This window comes from Xenopus laevis, chromosome 9_10L, assembly GCF_017654675.1.
Source record: "Xenopus laevis strain J_2021 chromosome 9_10L, Xenopus_laevis_v10.1, whole genome shotgun sequence".
Lineage (NCBI taxonomy): Eukaryota > Metazoa > Chordata > Amphibia > Anura > Pipidae > Xenopus > Xenopus laevis.
Window position 1 is genome coordinate 86,855,208 of NC_054387.1, and position 20,566 is coordinate 86,875,773.

General features: G+C 35.8%; 1 protein-coding gene across 6 annotated transcripts in view; it reads right to left on the reverse strand.

Annotated features, from left to right (window-relative positions):
* Positions 1 to 1,607: 1,607 nt before the first annotated feature.
* Positions 1,608 to 20,566, reverse strand: part of adarb1.L (adenosine deaminase, RNA-specific, B1 L homeolog) — a 52,377-nt gene continuing 33,418 nt past the window's right edge. For 3 of the 6 annotated variants that reach the window (XM_018234544.2, XM_041575715.1, XM_018234543.2), the window contains 10 exons: positions 19,776 to 19,802; positions 14,880 to 14,954; positions 11,365 to 12,296; positions 9,380 to 9,494; positions 9,062 to 9,230; positions 8,085 to 8,233; positions 6,743 to 6,911; positions 6,252 to 6,433; positions 4,842 to 5,020; positions 1,608 to 3,614 (listed from right to left, as the gene is read on the reverse strand). In XM_018234544.2, coding sequence (XP_018090033.1) covers positions 3,438 to 3,614; positions 4,842 to 5,020; positions 6,252 to 6,433; positions 6,743 to 6,911; positions 8,085 to 8,233; positions 9,062 to 9,230; positions 9,380 to 9,494; positions 11,365 to 12,296; positions 14,880 to 14,954; positions 19,776 to 19,785 — 2,157 coding nt within the window. In that variant the 5' untranslated portion in view covers positions 19,786 to 19,802 and the 3' untranslated portion in view covers positions 1,608 to 3,437. 6 annotated transcript variants of the gene reach the window in all.

Here is a 20,566-nt window from a genome sequence, read left to right on the forward strand (position 1 = left end):
ATTTGCCTTCTCCTATTGCCTCTTTCTAGCTTTCAAACGGGAGTCATTGACCCCAGGAGCCATAAACCTATTGCCCGGTGAGGCTACAATTTTATCATTACTTCTTATTACTTATCTTTCTATTCATGTCTACTCCTATTCATATTTCATCCCTCAGCAAACCACTGCCTGGTTGTTAGGTTAAAATGGACTGTATTGACCAAATGGCTGCTAAACAATAAACTCAATAGTTCAAAAACCACAAAAAAAAAGAGCAGTTGCGAATTGTCTCAGAATATCACTGCTAACATCATACTAAAAGTTACTTTCAAGGTGAGTTTTCATTCCCTGGTTTGCTGAGACAGGGCCTTATAGCAAAGTGAAGAATATTTCTTTGTAATGTTTCATAAATCAGGAAATATTTTGGAACACTGACCTTATTAGAAAGAACAGCATCTTGCCAACTGTCTTGTGGTTTATTGTAATGGTTGCACCTGCTCTGCCGTCAGTATATGTCAACATATCTGAAATTCATATACAGGTATGGCATCTGTTCTCTGGAAACCAGTTATCCAAACATATTAAGGGAGGTCTGAAAACCAGTTATCCATACATATTAAGGGAAGTCTTAAAACCAGTTATCCATACATATTAAGGGAAGTCTTAAAGCAACAGTAACACCAAAAAATGAAAGTGCTTTAAAGTAATGAAAATATCATGTAGTGTTGCCCTGCACTGGTAAAACTGATCTGTTTGCTTCAGAAACACTACTATAGTTCATATAAACAAGCTGCTGTGGAGCAATGGCGGAAATTGAAAAACGGCTATATGGCACAGGTTAACTAATGGATAAAAGATAAATACCATTAGACAGACAGAGCTTATCTGCTATCTGCTGTGTAACTTGAGCCTTTTCTCCTTTGAATGGCTGCCCCCATTGCTACACAGCAGATTATTTATATAAACAATAGTAGCGATTATTAAGCAAACAGCAGTTTTACCAGTGCAGGGCAACACTGCATTATATTTTCATTACTGTAAAACACTTATTTTCTGACGTTACTGTTCCTTTAAATCCATTTATCCATACATATTAAGGGAAGTCTTAAAACCAGTTATCCATACATATGAAGGGAAGTCCATCTCCCTAAAAATGATCCCAACTAAGATATGATTTTTTTTATTGGAGGTAAAACAATTCTATTGGGTTTATTTAATGTTTAAATTATTGTTTAGCAGACTTACGGTATAGACATCCAAATTACAGAAACACCACTTATCCAGAATACATCGGGGCTCTAGAATTCTGGAAAACAGATCCCATAGCTGTATTTTACAAGCTTGAAAACAAGTAAGCAATTAGGGTCCCCAACTGGAGACCAAATATTTGTACATCACTTTAGTGGTAAAAGCAGGTATGGTAGGGTCAATGGTCTTTAATAGCCCTGTACTCCCTAAAGCATATTATAAGTCACCAAGGGGTTTTGTAAGCAATACAAAATACACAATCATTGAATTCCACCAATGTCTAATAACCATTGATATTACAGTTCATTGGCACAGCCTCTGGAATTCAGCCCAACAATAAAAACAAGATATCAGCACAGATTTGTTTGTTCATTATTTCCAGCTTAATATTTTAGTAAAACAAACAGGAGTTTTATTACATTTGTTTCCACTTTAAATATCACATTTTAACATTATTGGACACTAAATTGTTGTTTCAGACATATAGAAACAACAACCAGGTTACACTTTGTAAACGGCAACAACTATAAAAATGCGGCGCAGAGCCATGTTCCCAAAAGGTTTAAAATAAAACAAAAGTATGAGGAATTGGAAATGGAAGTGTGCAGACCAAACATTTTATAAAATATATATTCACGCTTAAATCCCTGCCAATCTGAATACAATCCTTTTATTGTTTATTCTGGAAGTATCTGAGACAAAGTATATGGACGCACAGACTGTAAGTGTTGTGATGAGTTACCGGGACTAATATATAGTTCTCTCTGTATAATACATGGATTCATAGTAATACTTTTGAATACATTGGAAATGTTCTGGGTCCATCCTTTTTAACTGATAAGAAAATAGTTGCTAGTATGCATCACAAAAACTGGCCTAATTGCAGAATTACTATATTTCAAGCAAACATTTATAGACACTATCCTTTCCTCTCTGAAATGACTAATATATCTGGTCTAATGGAGTTGTAAGACTTACATGTTTTTTTTTCCCCGTTTGGTAAAGACATGCTAATAAGATCTAACATTTAAACGGAATGCTTGCAACACTCACTACAGTTGAATAAAATATCCTATTATAAGGACACTATTGTATGCAAGACTAAGATTACATACAGTGACACCCTTTTCTTTTCAAGCACAAATCAGATTTTCTTTTTCCTCGGATACTACTTTCTCACTAATTTGTACACATTTTTTTTCCCTATGGAACTAGTTATTTTTTTTTTCCCCTATGGAACTAGTTATTTGCTACGGAACTAGCTATTCACATCGTTATTAAACACTGTAAAAATCATTCTCGATCTGTACAAAGGGCATTCAGCAAACAATATACTTCTAAATAGATCTGTTTTATAGCTATATCTAAATCGGAGTTCAGAAAAATACAAATGCACTTTTGTTCCAGTTTGCAGCGTTAAAAAGCACAAACTCTCCTAAATGAGAAATTGCGAATAAAAGCTGCATATTAAAAGGTAGTCACACATAAATAAATAGACATTGAGGACACTAATGCGTAGCAGCTGGTTTAAACCCTTCAGTAAGAGCAGGGGCGTGTTTGCTAGCCTACCTCTTCAAGCAAAACTATGTATAGCCAAGTTTATTTACCCTAAATATCTCTTGCTAGCTACATTAGTGTGAACAGTGGATTTGTTTTCAACAAAAAAGAGAAAGACAGAAATATAACATTGATCAAAGATTTCCATTTAAAAACAGTGTATCCACTAGCAACAATGCTTCCATTAGTTCTTCAATATTAAAAAAATAAAATAATAAAAAACTATATATATATGAATATATATATGTGTGTGTGTGTGTATGGATTGCATCTCTCAAATTTTAATTTCAGCTGCCAATTGATAAAGCCCCTCATAGCTATTGTAATGAATGTAAAATTGACAGCAGAAAGAGATCGAGCATAGTTTAAGTTTTCCTTTTGAAAACCCCTTTTTTTTGCAGCCCAGAGCCATGAAAAACTGCCTCAGATGATTAAAAAAATAAATTAAAACCAGTTCCAGCTCCTGGAAACGTGTTGCTTGTGCAATGTTGTTCTTAAAAAGTGGATTTAGTGGGTGGCAAGTCCAAAAGTTATGGAAGATGATTGGCACGTTAGAGAGAAAAAAAAAACCTTGGTTTTTAACTGGTATTGTTAACCTCTGCCAATTTAAAGACTACAAAAAACAACAACAACACTGTTCTGTGTCCATTGCATTAAACATTTAGAGAAAACTGGTCCTGTTCTATGGGTTTTTTAACCCAGGCTCCCAGTCCTGTCTTCTGAAAGACTTTGAAGACGCATTCTTTCGCAGACTGGTATTCGACCGCAGACTGTTTGGTTTCATGGTATACGTTCGGTTTCCCGAATTTACACCTCACGCTGGAAGACAACTGTTGGACAGAAGTAAATACAAATTATAAAATACAGCCAAAATGCTCTCATTAAGAGGCCCAACACATTATGAGCATTCCAGACTCAGGTCTTAGCTTAGGTCACACAGTATTCTTCCTAGAAATAAATTGGCGTGCAGGGAAAATGTGAGCCGGGATGACTATAAGAAGTGTTGTTGCAGTAGCTGGTAGTTGTGAGCCTCTGCAAATATCACCTGCTGGTTTCTAAAAGGAGAATTCTAATAAGGCGAGCACAAGGTGGTGGCCAGGGGGGGGGCAATGGCAATAAGCAAAAAGAGCCTGACAGACACATGAGAAGATTGATTGCATTATATGCTGTGTCTGAAGTTGTGCATTCAGATTGTTTTATTGTAGTGGTGTTTCATTGTGTTTTTTAAACCTAACATGCTGCATTTTTGCTCATACTGTGATAGACAGATACATACTGAACTCACATATATAACAAGCAATGCTTGTGTTTTTATGCATTCAGCATGCATTTTTGTAGACACACAAAAAAAACCTCCGGTGTGCAGCAGCTTTAAACTAGCAAGTTACAGAGCAGATCATTAGGCTAGAAGTGACCAAGAAGAGGCACACAGCATACTGATTGGCACTGTAAGGCTAGGACCATACCATATGGATGTCAGCCTGCGGAGAAACGTGTGCCTAGAATCTGCTCCCCTGCTGCTGCTGCTCTGTCTGCACCTGGAAACATTACCTGCGCTTGGGTGAAGACAGACGCAGCAGATTTCAGCAAAAAAACACAAGATTTTGCATTCTGTGCTATCAAGAAGGGAAGGAAAAAGTTGTTTACATGGTACTTTCAGGTATCATGTATATGTGTGTGTAAGGAGTGTTTACTTACTTTTACATTTCAAATAAGTGTGTGTGTGTGTGTGTGTGTGTGTGTGTGTGTGTGTGTGTGTGTGTGTGTGTGTGTGTGTGTGTGTGTGTGTGTGTGTGTGTGTGTGTGTGTGTGTGTGTGTGTGTGTGTGTGTGTGTGTGTGTGTGTGTGTGTGTGTGTGTGTGTGTGTGTGTGTGTGTGTGTGTGGTAAATTCATTAAAGACTTGTCTGTCAGGAGAGTTTTAAATGGGGAAATTTCAGACTGCTGGGAATATTTCACGATTCACTAGTTGGATATTTCATAAATCAGCCCCTATATTTTTTCCAAGGAAGACTAAAACTAAAGCCAGGGCTAAAAACACAACCTTATGAAAAATTACCTTTGCATGAATTCTCATCCACCGGCTGTACAAAGCATGCTTGCATAAGCGTGATGCACGCCCCATTTCATCTTTGCCTGTAGTTGCATTAATAACTTCAAGGCTTAAGTCTCCAACTGTCCAGTTCACACTGAAACTGGGGGCTTTTCCCGGCTGTCGTGCTTCAGCATTGCTTATTCCTAAAAGATTAACAGCCAGTTACAGTGACTACAAATGCACAGTAACCTTACAAAATACAACTAATTGAATGAATATATATATATATATATATAGCAAATTGGCAGGCAGGCTGAACTGATTGTTACTGCAAAATCACCCATAGAGAGGCATGGCTAAATTCGACTGAATAGTTGCACGGGCAGATGAAAATTGCTGTTTCAAAGCACTGACTAAAAAGTGACATGATACCAGACACTTTTCTTGCATTGTTTCACATGCTACGATTTCAATGTAGTATGTGTATTTTGAAGGTGTGATGTGCAGGCCTGCCTGATACCCGCGGGTCAGGTGGGTTCGGGCCGACCTTGCTGTTCCTCTTGTGGGCTTCCAACTTACTGTTTTATAGACTTATACCTGCCCCGCCCCTTTTGTGATGTCATCGACAGGGCGGGTCGGCACTGGTCTATAAATGGAAGGGGCAAGTCAGGTGCAGGTCAAAAAAAAACTCGACCTGAAGATGCTGCAGTCTTATCAATGAATGATAATTAGTTAAGTTGTGCCTTGCATGGTTGTGCAAAAGCAATCTACTGTAAGCATCATAAAAGATTAGTAGAGATGCACCAAATCCATAACTTTGGGGTTTGACCAAATACAGAATCCTTCTGTGTATTCAGTTAAATTCTGAATCAAATACAAAATGTAAGCATTACAGTTATTGCTTCTAGTAAATTAAGCTAAATGGCAGTCTGCATTATTAGTAAAGGCAGCATATTGACCATTAAAATTAATTTGGGCATGGTCTGATTTAACCTTTAGCTATTTGATAAATTCAATATTTTGAGACTGTCACTACATTTCAGGGTTTTGGGATGCTGCAAAAAAAAAAAATACTCTTATCAGTGCCACAGGCACAAGGGGCAGAGGGCTGCTCGGTATAAGAAAAATGTTACAATTCACAGGAAAAATGCTGAGACAAGTATGTACATAGCAGGCTATAGCTGACACTACACAATGTCAGATGTGTACTAACAGCACTCTGATGTTTCCTTGTACCAATCACTGGAGCCTTCCCGGGACCTCGGTGATGACATTTCATGGCCTAGCTTTTTAGGTAGCCTAGGTATTTATGTATTTTTTTTTTTTTACAAACAACACAAAACAGACATTTTGACAATTCAATTTGCACCTTTCTGCTTAAAATAAAAGAGAAGCAACAAGGTGCAATAACTGCATGTTCAACAAGCAACTTACCACTTAATAAGGGTTTATTGAGTGCATAAAGTATGGGTAAATCTTCTATATCCGATATTCGTTGGTAGACAGCCCTTGATAGGTGGTCACCATGATATAGGCTACCCAAGATAATACTTGACAGGTAAATTGGTTCAACAAACAGGCTGAGCAGGGATCCCTGAATGCCTACAACATTCCACCTGGTTTTAAAAGTGGGATAAACAAATCTTTTAGTAATCTGCATTTATCATTTCAAGCAATATTTAATAAATATAGATGTACAATAGTCCCACATTACCATAGGTGGACTTTTTTGCTGCATAATTAATCCTCTGCACAGTAGGAAGAAATGTACCCCTGTTGTCAACAGATTTCTATATAAATATATAGTAACTCAAAAATACCTGGACCAGAATGGTAAAGAATACCTGTCATAGAAAGGTAATACCGTGCGCAATTTCTGTTATTCCAATTCCTATGTCCTTGTAAAATGACATTTAAATGCTTACCTTGCTAACTTGTCACTGCAGGACATTGTAAGCAACCTCTCTCCTTGTAGAACACCATCCCATGTCTGAATGGTACTGCTTGATCGGACTGGTATGGTCCCTTCTCCAGACTCTATTTTGGTACGAAGCTGCCCTCTTGCCTTTCGGTTAGGATGCCGATCGCCTTGGTCTAAAAAGATTAATAAGAAAGGACGTGAAAACTTTCTTGTACTTAATTCATAATTTTTGTATTTGCACTGTATTCAAAGTATTTCAGTTAAAAGCAAACTTAGCGTACCCCTTGCCAAATTACATATTTCTGTATGAAATTATTTTTGGTCTTCTAGATCTTGTCTTCACTTCCACAGTTCTCCTTAACTGCAATTCCTTTAAGACATTACAATGGCATTATTTTATAGCTACATTTTCAGATCCTCATTCAATTGTTTAGAAGAGCTCATGACTGCTGAGTGAAAGCCTAAAGTTTGGGGTGTTAGAGATTTTATTAAGCTTTGCAAATGTCAACAGGTGACAACACCTAATGGCTATTATAGTATAATGGATATTACAGCCAAGGACCTTGCAAAGACAGTGTTCATGTCCAAACTTTTGCACATGCCACAGATTACTTTTAAAATGTGTGAAATAAACTCTGCATCAACATTTGCAGTAGTTATTTATTACTATGGAATCTGGTGAAGGGTGCCCAAACTTTCGCACTCAACTGTATATAAATAATATATATAATTAAATGATAACTAAACCCTTAGCAATGGATATGGCTAGAAATGCCATATTTTATATACTAAATAGCTTAAAGATTCAGCATCTCTACAACAGTAAAGATCCAGGTCTTCAAAATTGTGATAGTAGCTCACTATCTTGGATGCTTGTCACAAAGCAGCAAGCAGAAAATGAGGTTGGTCTGTCATAGTAGTTGATACTACAGGGCTGATTATTAAATTCTGACACTAACTGCAGTGGTTTCTGATCTGTCATGCAATGAAAATCTGAATTAATCAACCTTGTATTGAACCATTTGGTTCTATATATATCCAGTATATTGTGAGTTGGTCTCTAAGTTCAAGTAAATGACAGCAACACAGAGCATGTGCTGGGTATCAGCAGAAAAGAAGATGGGGAGCTACTTAAGGCATATTTGGTGGCACAGATTTCCAAAGAGGGATGTGATTGCTTTCATCTGGTACTGAACAATGAAACATAATGTGCAGCATTTCTGCCAGTTCTCCTTTAAATTCTGTGACAGCAAGAAATCTTATTATGTTGACTGTATATCGTATTGTTGTATGTGAGTATATAAAAATATCTGTTTTGTGGAAAGAAACATAGGTCTTACTAGTACCTTCCTGTCCAACTTCATGCGGTGAGAAAATACGAGCATCTCCACAGGGTGATGTACTAATGTACAAATGAAACTGAACATTATCCTTAAGCTTATATCCTCCCCGTTCCGACTTCATAAATATAGACTTTTGCTGGTCTTCCTTAGTGCTGGAACACAATGATATATTATTTATTTATTATAATTTATCAGGTATTTTTAGAGCGCCAACATATTGCGCACCACAAAAGTTTAATTTCTGAACTGTCTTTGGTGAATGCAGTTACTTATGAATAGTTATTAAATTAAAATAAAAGTATTAAGAGATTCTGCATTCTGCCAGTATATGGAGCATGCAGTCAAAATTAACTGCAGAAAAAAAACTTTTGAACAAAACCCTTGGAAAATGGTCGTCCAGGTATAGGACCCATTATTAGTAATGCTTGGGGCCTCAAGTTTTCCAGATAAGGGATTTTTCCAGAATTTGGATTACTATAACTTAAGTCTGCTAAAAAAAACAATTTAAACATTAAATAAACCCAATAGACTTGTGTTAACAATACAGATCAATGCAGCTTTGTTAGGATCAAGTACTTGGTACTGTTTTATTATTACATAGGAAAGGAAAATCATTAGAATTATTTGCTTAACATGGATTCTATGGTAGATGACCTTCCCAAAACTCAGAGCTTTTTGGATAATGGTTTTCCAGATAAGGGATCCTATACCAGTACTACCAAGGTCCGAAATATTGATGAAACTAACCTTGGCTGCATTCATATGGATACCTTCTATATACAGTACATTACAATATATCTAGTGGGGATTTTTTTTAAGGTTGGTATTTAACATGAAAAAGGCTAAATGTAGAAAGAAAGACGAGCTGCTGCATTTACATATATTTAAGATACTGCATAGGCAACCCCATCACCAGCAAAAAATACAGTTTTCTCTTCTCAGACTATACAACTAGGTAAAATGAAGATTTTTTTGCATACCTTAAAAACAGCTCGAGCTGCGTGTAGAGAAATCTGACTAGCGACCTGCGAGATATAATTTCAGCATGACAATCGTTTAAAGCAAGGCCTCGATCACTCATGTACTCCCCATTGATACACTTCGTTCCAGTGGAAACGCATATGACTTGGGCATCTTTCACATCTGTTCCTACAGAGGAAAAAAAAAAACACACACAGGCTACTGTGTTAGTTAGAAAATGGCAATTATATCATTCTATTAAGAAACCAGAATAGAAGATGTATTTGAATAAAGTTCCATAGCAAAGCACCTATTTTTTTTTTAACATGGTAAATTACCTGTTGTCATGACAACTCCAGCAAGAACTTTACGACGTGCATGCGGTGATGTAAAATTATCAGTCAAGTCACTGAATTTGTCTACAACCAAGCGTGCAACAGCATCAGCCAGAACCTATATTCACAAGAAAGGATAGAAATTAGGACTGTTTTTTAAAGCATCAGACTTTGCACTTGTACTGTCACACATTTATAGGAAACACCCATCTAGCTCAAGTTTCTTCCTTGCCTTAATCCGTCTTCTACTTTTGAAAGTACACTTATACCCTTAGTGCAGCAACAAAGTCCTGCTTTATGCTGATCCACCAGAGAGCTAAATGACCAGAATATGGGGCTTATTTATGAAAGGAGCACTAAGAGCTCCATTTGCAAAATGATAATATAGAGATTTCCTTAGTTTACATAGAAGATGAGGTTGATGTAGATATGCCTAGGTACCTCCTCCAACCACCCCTTTAGAAATACAGCACTGCTTAACGCAGGCTGCACTGTATTCACGGAGACAGCCTCCGGTCTCTGTGCTCGGACAGCAGAGACTAGAGGCAATTTGTGTATGTAGGAAGACATGGTGCACAGTTTAAAAATGGTTTTTTTGGCACTTTTTAGCATCCAAGTACGTATATGATCCTTATGGTACCTATTTGGTGCTCTCAGTTGACACATCAACACAAAATACTTTAAAATATGAATATGTTAGTTGGGCAGTAAACCAGGGAGTCCCAAGCTGGATAACTATACTGGTTTGGGTATTTTTAGGCATAATAACATAAAATTAAAATGGCCTAGGAATGAAGGTCTGATTCATACCTGCCTCTTAGTAGTTTATTTAGAAGGCAGTCATGACTATGCTAACAGTAAAAACAAAAAAGAAAGGAAGAAGAGCTCCAGCAGGTTAACTGTAAACCATTTATTATAGGCAGTGGTTACACCTAACAATCCCTAGGTACAGAAAATGCAAATGTTTAAAAATATATTTATTAACCTGAGAGCACATGAACATAAAATAAAACCCTGCAACCCATAGAAACAAGAATCTCTCTCTAACCCCAGATTTATCATGGTATAGTATAGAGAATAAAGTATGACAAGGCACAGCATTAAATAATAACCACAAAGAACTATGGTAGTGAAAAAAACATCTTCAAAGTCAAGACATGTTCTAACTCCCAATCCAATAGCACGCTCTAAATTAAACACAGCAAATACATCAGGAAAAAAAGTACCAATAAGAAGAAGAATTAACTGGTAAAAATATTCATTGATGGCCAAGCAAATGAAAGGGGCATATTTAAGCTAAATTCTGCTGAATTGTACTTAGCACAGAACACCGGGTCCAACACAGCATTAGTTATAGGAGTTATAGGAAACTCATTGCTCTAGTTTTTCCACAGATCTTTTCTCCGATATATCTGTTTTCAGATGGCCACGCTAGTATTGATGTCACCCAAAGGCAGATAGGACTCTAGCTGATGCCCTATTCTGTTTTTCTTGTAATATTATTATAGCACTAAAGAAAGGCTATGGGAAAAATATAATGTAGACTTTGGGCAAGTCAGATAAAAATTCATATGCAAAGCTGAAATGGATAACTGGGAAAATGTATATTCACAATATTAGATAAACTGAAGACAAATTCCTACAAGGCCCTAAATAAATGTGTAGATATTACATCAGCACAGAAGTGGAACGCACAGCCAGGCTGTGGAAATCCATGCTAAAGTTGGTGGTAATGAAGGACTAGGTTTAAAATTACATGAAAACATTACGTACAAAGAGGCTTTTGTATTTTTTATTTGTGATTATATAAAATATTAGTGATTATTAGAGTAACTGGACTGCCATATTTGGGGAAATGCAACTCAATGAATCTGATATATATACAAGTCACTAACTTCATCTTCAACAGAAACATTACTATGGTGTTATGCAAGTTCCAAAAAAATAGAAGTAAAGGCAGAGTTAAAGAAAATAAATACTGTTCATACCTGGGGTAAATGTAATTGTAGGCCTTCACTTAGAATAGGCTGTCTGGAAGGCGTCTGATCCAAGTGCATATTAAAAAGTGATGCAAGAGCAGATTGTGCTGCCCTTGCCTTTGCAAGTTTCTTGTTCCTTCCAGATCCTTCAAATGTTTCATTGTCTACAGTTACAGACATCACAAAGTTCTTGGCATGGCTTTCACCACTCTCAGAGACAAAGTCATATTTAAGGCCTGGCCGAAGCTCGTTTAAAATCATCACAGGATTTTTTCCACTAGCTGGAGGGAACAAAGATGGTGTTGGAAGGGGAGACTGAATGAAATTACTGCTTCCAATCATTGATAAGCTATAGTCACTTGCTGGATTAAAGGATTCATTGCCATTAGATCCCAAGAAAAAAACATGCTCAGAATGTTCTGGTTTCTCAAATCCATTAAACAGAGTATCTGGAAAGTCTGCTTGGTCAGAGGTAAAATCAGTATTAACAGAGAGAGTTCTGCCCATTGCTAGATGAGCTTCTGATGCATTCGGGAATTGCACAAATGACCTTAAAGCCTTCTCAGCAGCATTAAGCTTAGCTTTCTTCTTAGTAGGACCAGAACCTTCAAAACCTTGTCCATTTACTTCAACAGTCATAATAAAGACTGGTGCGTGTACAGGTCCAGTCTGAGATATAAGCTTGTACTGTAAGCCAGGCTTTATTTCATTCAGTTGCATAAGAGCATTCTTTGGCAACACAGGGCCTGGGATTTTCTTCCTCTTCTTTGGGCGGAACTTGGAATGGCCATTGTTGCCTTCTTCTAAAGGCCGTTTCCTGCTGTTGCTTCCCTCACTCCCATTGGAAAGCTGAGCCCCTTCCCCGGTAGCATGGCCACTTCCGACTTTTGCTGAAGCTCCATCCAGGTTACGATTTTCCTTAACATCAGCGCTGCTTGAACCTGTGGTGCCCAGAAAGAGTAACTTACAACGCCTTCGTCGCAGGATCTTGTAAATGCAAAATTTATAGATTCCTTTATCTACTTTTGTCACTGGTTCAGTGTTGTGTGGTCACAGAATGGTGGCAGCGTATTTCTAAAGTACATAATGATGTTATGGGCTTTAAAAAAATGCAATACCTTAAACACATCCCATATGTTACAACATTATGTTAAAGTTTACTACATACCAGTAGCAAACTGTTTTTTAAAAATGTATTCCTATTAAAAATGTGGCAGTTTAAGAGGTCGGTAATAATGAACCGCGATCGGCAAACAAATAATACCGATCATTATAAATGATTGTCATATAAAACGATTACAAAAAAGAAAGAGACATTGTTTTTATTCTAATTTATCTTTTGCTCTCTCTGCAGTAAAATGGATATCTCAAATTCTTACCACACAACACCCAAATACGAATATTTAAAGACAGATGTGGGACTTTACATTACTTGATATTTCACGTAGGTTATTCTTCTCAGGAATATTCGATAAACTAAGCAAGCACACACCACTTTACCCAGCCAACAAAGTTGATGGAATAATTGCTAAATTTTCATTTATAACATCCTCCAGCAAAAGCTTGATAGGTTACTCCTTTTGGCGCTCAACAGACCAAAGAAAGGCAAATAGTCACTAAGGGTTGATGCATTAAAGACATTTAGGAGATTATATTGACATTGATTAAATAGAAAAAGGCAGAATAAAAACTAGAATAATAGCACTGTATTTCTTTTCCCAATAATTATAAAGCAGTGTTTTCCCCCAGAAGGCTCTGATGCAGGTGCAGAGCTGGGCGGCTTACAGAAAATGCTTGGCGATGCACCCAGCTAAAAGGGGATGATGAGAACACTGAAATAAGTCAATCAATAACAGTAAATAGAATTTAGTTGCAAGGTCAAAAGGGTAATAAAATCTCAGCGGAGGGTACAGTGTACATATCTACAAAAAGTCCCACTGGGGGAACATTACACTTACAACAGAATAAAGACATCCGTTATAAATAACAAAAGTAAGTAACATTTACGGTGCCAAGAAATAGCAAAAGAAATCTATGGTGAACCATTTTACAAGGTAAACAAAGATGTGTATAGGAGGGCATACAAGCACAGGTATTATCATGGAAAACAAAAGGTTTTGTACAATATTCAGGGAATGTATAGTGGGAGACAAATCAACATATCGGCCAAGACAGAAAATTATTGGGTGCCTTTGAAGGAGCTTGTCCATCATTAAGATGTTAATGCTGAATCATCAGATAGAGGTAGAATTCTATTGTTTCTACCTGCATATCTGACGATTTAGCTCTTAACGTTTGAAGTGAGAACGAACGATCTTTCCTGCAATCATTTGTAATTGTAAAGAGCACGGCCGCCTTATGTCTCTTAAACACTACAGATCCAAAGTAGGAGAATTATTTGAATAAATAAGATGATGCAAAACAATAAGGTCAGAGTTTGATTATTAATAACTATTAACAATTAATTATTGATAACTGATTGATTTCTGAAACAAAAACAAGTGGCTTAAAAAATTGCTTTAGCAGTTTACTTTTACTCTATATAGCATGCTCAAATTTGCTCAAATACATGAACCTAAAAAATATTAGTATTGAAGCTAGAGCTCACTGCAGGGATATCAATCATCACTCATACATGAAACAAGTTTATAAAAGGGGAACTATTGCGAAAATGAAAATTTTATATAAGCGTTATAATACTGAAATAAGACATTTTCTAATTATAAATAAAAAAATAAAAATACAATTATGAATTATTTCTGGAATAATCAAGTTAATCTCCACTCTCCTCCTCTCAGAATCTGCCGATCTTCATTCAGGAGAGCAGGAGTTGACAGTTAGATCCAATATAACTTTTAGGGGTGCTCTTTTTTGGCTAGAAGATGTATTAGATCTAACGGTCTATGAAAATCAGACTGCCAACTCCTGCAAGAAGACAGAATGAATAGAAACAGATGCATAGAGGGGGATAGTGAAGATAAACTTGATTATTTCAGAAATTGTACAGACTTTTTAATTGATTGTATTTAGTATTTTTTTTATTTCAGTATGATGAAGCTTATATTACAATTTTACAACAGTTGCCCTTTGAGTCATATTAAGACATTCCCTTAAATCCAGCTGCCTCATCCTCCCCTGTGGCCCCAAATAAAAAAAAACAAAAAAACAAGAAACATTATATGAATTGGGCCATTTTGGTTCTGGAGCCTTTCTTTAAGTCACAACAGGATCACGCTCATGGTTTCTGACAAATTTCAGACATGTCTTTTTGCATAATGCTTTCTTTTGTGTCACCCCCTATAGGGCTCCCAAGACACTGTTATGCAGAGCTCTTGATATGGTTGAACTATGCATGCCAAACCCAATATATGTAGCACCAATATTATTGGGGATGTTTAACATACTGGCACCTCCAGTGAATAGGGATTGCTTTGCACTTTAATGAATCTGCAAACTTTTAGAATATTAAAAAGAACTTTGCTTAGAAGGAAAAAATAAAGAAGCCCTTATAACCAATATCTTACTCAGATTTTCTTCATCATCAACATCCATTGTAAAATACTTTTGCTGGTTTCTTGAATGGCGGATACTGCTTAACTCTGCAAAATAAAAAATATATATGTATTGCATTACTGCAACGGAAGAGGAGCGAAAGCGGTGTATTGGTAAGTTATTTCTTAATAAAGACTTTGTGATTTTAAAGTTAAATATGTCTTGTTTTTTTTTTTGTTATGTACAATAAATTTTTTAAAAATTTTTTTGGATGTTACTGGTCCTTTAATATGAATGAATTGTTACAAAAGTGCCACCTGCTGGTCAGTTTCCAACCATTCTGACCACAAAGTAGTCAAGAAAGTTGTCAGGAGAAAGAAAGAGGCTGCTCTGATGTTCTTCTGCTTAAGAAAAAAATAGAAACCTTTCTCAAATCTTTCCTAAGCAGAACATCAGAGCAGCCTCTTTTTTTCTCCTGACAACTTCCTTGACTTCTTGGTCAGAATGGTGGGGAAATGACCAGCAGGTGGCGCTGTTGTAACAAAATGAATTCATATTTACAGTACATGTATCCCTTAATATCTTGGAAACTAAAAATAAATAAATAATGAATGTACAATGCAAAAGTGCTTAGAATAGCCCCCTCGTGAATTTTGCACTTATTTTAAAGGTTTACTTATCCTTTAAGTACAAAGTACTGGTTTATTATTACAGAGAAGAAAATATATAATTTTTTAAAATTTCAATTATTTGCTTAAAATGTGTCTGCAGAAGATGTACTTGTAAGTCAGAGCTTTATGAGTAACGAATTTCCAGATAAGGGATCCCGTTCCTCTACAGCATTTCCCCCATTTGTCTGCAATCATTATAAGATCTGTACAGTCCCTCAGTACCACTTCTTAAAAATTGAAAAGACATTAGCGGTAGTAATTTTCATAAGAAGTGGCAGTCTGCCGTCTCTGAACATTTATTATATTTAATGTTAATAATTCAAAATTAACAAATGAAGCCTGATAAAAATTCAAAAGACATCGGAGGTAGTAATCTTTATATCACGCTTCATTTTCATCCATACCTTCATGTAATTATCCAAACTATTTATTTCACATTTTAGTTATAAAGGATTTATGGCTTTTTTTATACTCTTGAATCCCTTCTTAATTTTAATTATTCCAAGTAATCGTGGGTTATTCATTTTTCCAATCATTTGAGTTCAGGGTCAACAACCGGATCAACAGCAGACCCATCACGAGAGGTCTACGGCCTGTTGACCTCCTCATGGATATCTGATCACCCTGCAGCAGCACAGGTTGCAGTGTGTAGCCCCAGAATGGTTGAAAGCAGGGACGAAAAGAAAGAAACAGTCCAGCCATAATTTTGAGAGGAATAAACATGAGAGGAATAAACAACTGGATTGAATTAAAACAATTAAATATGCATAAAAGCCTGCTTTTATGTGTATCTAAGGATGTGTCTAGAACCACATGGCTGCTTGTAAAACATCCATCTAATTCACTTTGTGACCACTGTGAACTGGACCATGCAGATTAAAGGAGAACTAACCCCTAAAAAATAATTATGGTTAAAATTGCCATATTTTATATATTGAACGTATTGCACCAGCATAAAGTTTCAACTTTTCAATAGCAGCAATGATTCAGGACTTCAAACTTGTCACAGGGGAGTCACCATCTTGGAAAGTGCTCAATGGGCTCTGAGCAGCTGTTGAGAAGCTAAGCTTGGGGGTTGTTGCAAATTATCAAGCAGAAAATAAGGGTTGTCTGTAATATAATCTGATGCTACAAGGCTGATTATTACATTCTAATGCTAGTTGCACTGGTTTCTGTGCTGCCATGTAGTAATGATCTGTATTAATTACTAATCAGCCTTATATTGTGACATTTATATGTTATGTGTACTGTATATTGTGAGTGGGTCCCTAAGCTCAGTAAGTGACAGCAGCACAGAGCATGTGCAGTGAATCAGTAGTAAAGAAGATGGGGAGCTATTGGAGCATCTTTGGAGACAAAGATCTTCCCTGCTAAAGGGCTGTGGTTGCCTTGGGCTGGTACAGAAACCCAAACAATCTACAACATTTCTATCCTACATCTTCAGTTAAGCTTTAGTTCTCCTTTAAGGAAAGAAACACCTGTGTCAAATTTAATATGTAAGGTGGAGTCTCCTTTGGATTATTGGGTCTGGGGGTCACAGAAGCAGTTACACTGTTGTGTTTTACATGTTCATGAAACAAGCCCACAAATCACCTTTCCATATTGTGGCCTCTGACTGCAGCACTCCTTTTAACCACCATCATTAGCTCACTTAAGGTATATTTTTACTTCCACAACTTAGTACACACTCCCTGCTATCATTTATTTTCCTTTTATATTCCCTCTCTCTCTTTTTCCCCACCAGAACATAAATGTAAAAATACAATAGGTCTTATTTTGACAGCATCCTGGAATCTTTTTTCTTTTATACTTTTTTTTTTTTAATGATTGTGGGTAATTGTTGTCCTTAATTAATATACACTTTCACTAGACTAAGGCATAAATCGTATATTTGATAACTTGTTACTGCGGGCTGGGAAATAGTGATCACACTTTCCTGTAATGTGCATTTGTTGGAAAAATAAAAATTTTGAAGCTAAAATTTTTGTAATTCAGCACCTCAATGCTTAATTAAATATGTTTATAGTGATGACTGTATGCAACCAAGCTTTATAAACACTAACCAAAATAAATCACAAGCATCTGCTGATGTAAACTGCCAAAGTTGCTATGCTGACACCTTTACCTTTGTCCCATGATACAATGTGTTGATAACTTTCTTCTGATCAAAAATAGATTGGAGTAAGTTATAGCAAAATAAAATATATACTACATTATTACCATCCATGATATGAAAAATGCATATTTAATGGCTTTGCACTGAGCAAATCAGGATCACGTGAAATAAAAGCTCTATCAGTCAGGCATGGAAAGCCAATTAAATATTTTTGCAAGCAGACCTGAAATTGTATTTAAAGGTAAGTATATACTTTCAAAATTCTCAACTGTAGAATATATCCTTAAATTCAATTTTAAATTATTTGGGGCAATACATTCCACAAAAGTTCATTCCCAGTCTTATTTCTTCTTTAAAGGAATACTATACCCCTCAAACAATGTAGTCTCTATAAAAAGGATCACAGCTCATATGTAAAACTCTGCCTTATGTAAATAAACCATTTTCATAATAATATACTTTTTTAGTAGTATGTGCCATTGGGTAATCATAAATAGAAAATTGCCATATTAAAAAAAATAAGGAAACCCCCATGGGATTGTAAGATTCACAGTGCACACAAACAAACCAAACAAACTATGCATGTTTGGTCACATGAGCCAATTAACAGAGTTATGTATTTGCTTCCACACTTCTTCCTGTTACAGTTAGAGTTGAAGAATTTCTGGTCAGGTGATCTCTGAGGCAGCACACAGACCATCACAAAATGCTGGTTCAAGGCAAGAGATGTAAAAGGGCAATATTTACTTAAATATATATTCCAGTTTGATAAGATTCTTTAATATGCCACTTAATTTTATATAAACTATCTGTTGCTTAAGTATTCATTTAGGGGGTATAGTTTTCCTTTAAGAACACTGAAACAGCTATTTGCACAGCAATAGTAACAAGTGAAATAATCCACACATTTAAACATGTGACTCCAAGTTTTGTGTCTGGGCCAGGAGATAAAGCAGTGTATAATGCTTACCTGATTTTATTGAGTAATGGAATATTCTTACTCTCATTTTTCATTTATGGACACTTTCAGCTAAAGCAAATGGCCAAATTAACATGAGGTAATGGAGGGTAACAGCAAATATACATAAGCAATTAAAAGTTTACTATGGGAACATTAATCACTGTGTATACTTGTTACAAAGAAATTACAGTTCAATAACTAACTCAGTCATATTAGGGTTAATATATTTAAGGTTGGCAACTAGGAAAACTGTCATTGGTGACCAAAACACTGACAATACCGTTCCCACACATTGCCAAATAGCAATGGGAATAACTCACACACATCTGTCAGTGTGTGTTTCTTTTATAGTGGTTGGGCTTTAACCAATCAATAGCTGGGTTTGGTATTAGATTATAAAAAAAAAACGTATAAAAGGTTAGATGTATTCACAACCTTAATTCAAACTGGCCAATCCTTATGGATTCCCAGAAGGTCATCTTTTAGCACTTTACTGAAAATTGACTAGATTATTTGGTGTTTTCAGGAAGCAGCTCATTTCTGAAAGTTTTTTCAGCTTCCAAAAGTACCAACTAATTTGAAAGCTTTCAGCTGTCAGCCAGTCTTTTCTTATGGGATGTTAGAGTTCAGGGCAGGCTGATTTGAAGTCCCAGAGGAGTAAAAATAATTGGAATGGAATGTGTTATTGCTCTGCTTAGTACTGTCCAGATGATTCTTCTATGCTCTGACATGTTCTAAACAGTGAAACATCACAACATTCCATTTCTCCATTAATATTTTAACCTGCAGCCATGTGCAAATATCTTGAAAAAAAGAAAAAAGGAATTCTTGTATATCTCAAATGTGCTCTGAAGAGCTTAGAAGAGTGCAACATTAATTCATTTTGAGAGGTTTTTTTTGTTACGGTTTAGCATAAAACAAACATGGACAATTGTAAGTAACTTCTAGTAGCTACATTGCAATATGCAAATCAAGAAAAGCACACCATATCTGGGAATCATCTTTCACATAAAATTATAATACACTATTAGAAATATTACATCATATAATTTAAAGAGGTCATATATAATGGTTACCACAAAGATGGTTCATTCCAGTTTTCTTTTGACAGATCAATAGAAGCTGAATAACAATGGTAGGTTATCAAATGAGTTTTCAAAGTAATCTATTCAGGTCCTACCTTCTGCCATAGATTTGATGAGAATTCCTGAAATGAAACAAAAAAAGAAAAAATTTATATTTCAGTATGGAATTATAGATTAACATTTTTGTTTTACAGAATAAAAGTCTCCTGTCTAATCATGTCTATGTTAATTTAAAAAAAAAAAAATTGGTTATATATAGTCCACCAAGAAGCCGACACTCTTGAAAAAAAATGAATATGCCTGGGTGCAGAGTCAGCAAATCATCCACAATACCCAAAAATGAGCCGCACTCACAGGACTTACATAGTCTGTAACCTTCATTAAATTATTTTTTGTTAGTATTTTTTAATATATATATATATATATATATATATATATATATATATATATATATATATATATATATATATATATATATATATATATATATATATATATATATATATATATATATATATATATATATATATATATATATATATATAGTGACGTCACAAAAGGGGCGAGCGAGAGTCTATAAATTTAGGGTCCGGAAATGCTAGGTCAAAGATTTTGTGCAGAAGCCAGCCCAAACTCACAGTCCTGCAGGTTTCAGGCCGGCCCGTACATCACGAATATATATGGGAAAATAACTGCACTCAGTATAGTAGGACAAATGCCTGGGTGCACACAATAGTCACATACTTGGCAGAACACAAGACTTGCATAATTAGTGGCTAAGGACCAACAAATCGGCCCTACTTGTGAGCCTTCATCAAACTAGTTCTTGCTAAACATACTTTTTGCCTATTTTTAATCACAAAAAAATCTGTTTTTTTTCTTGCGT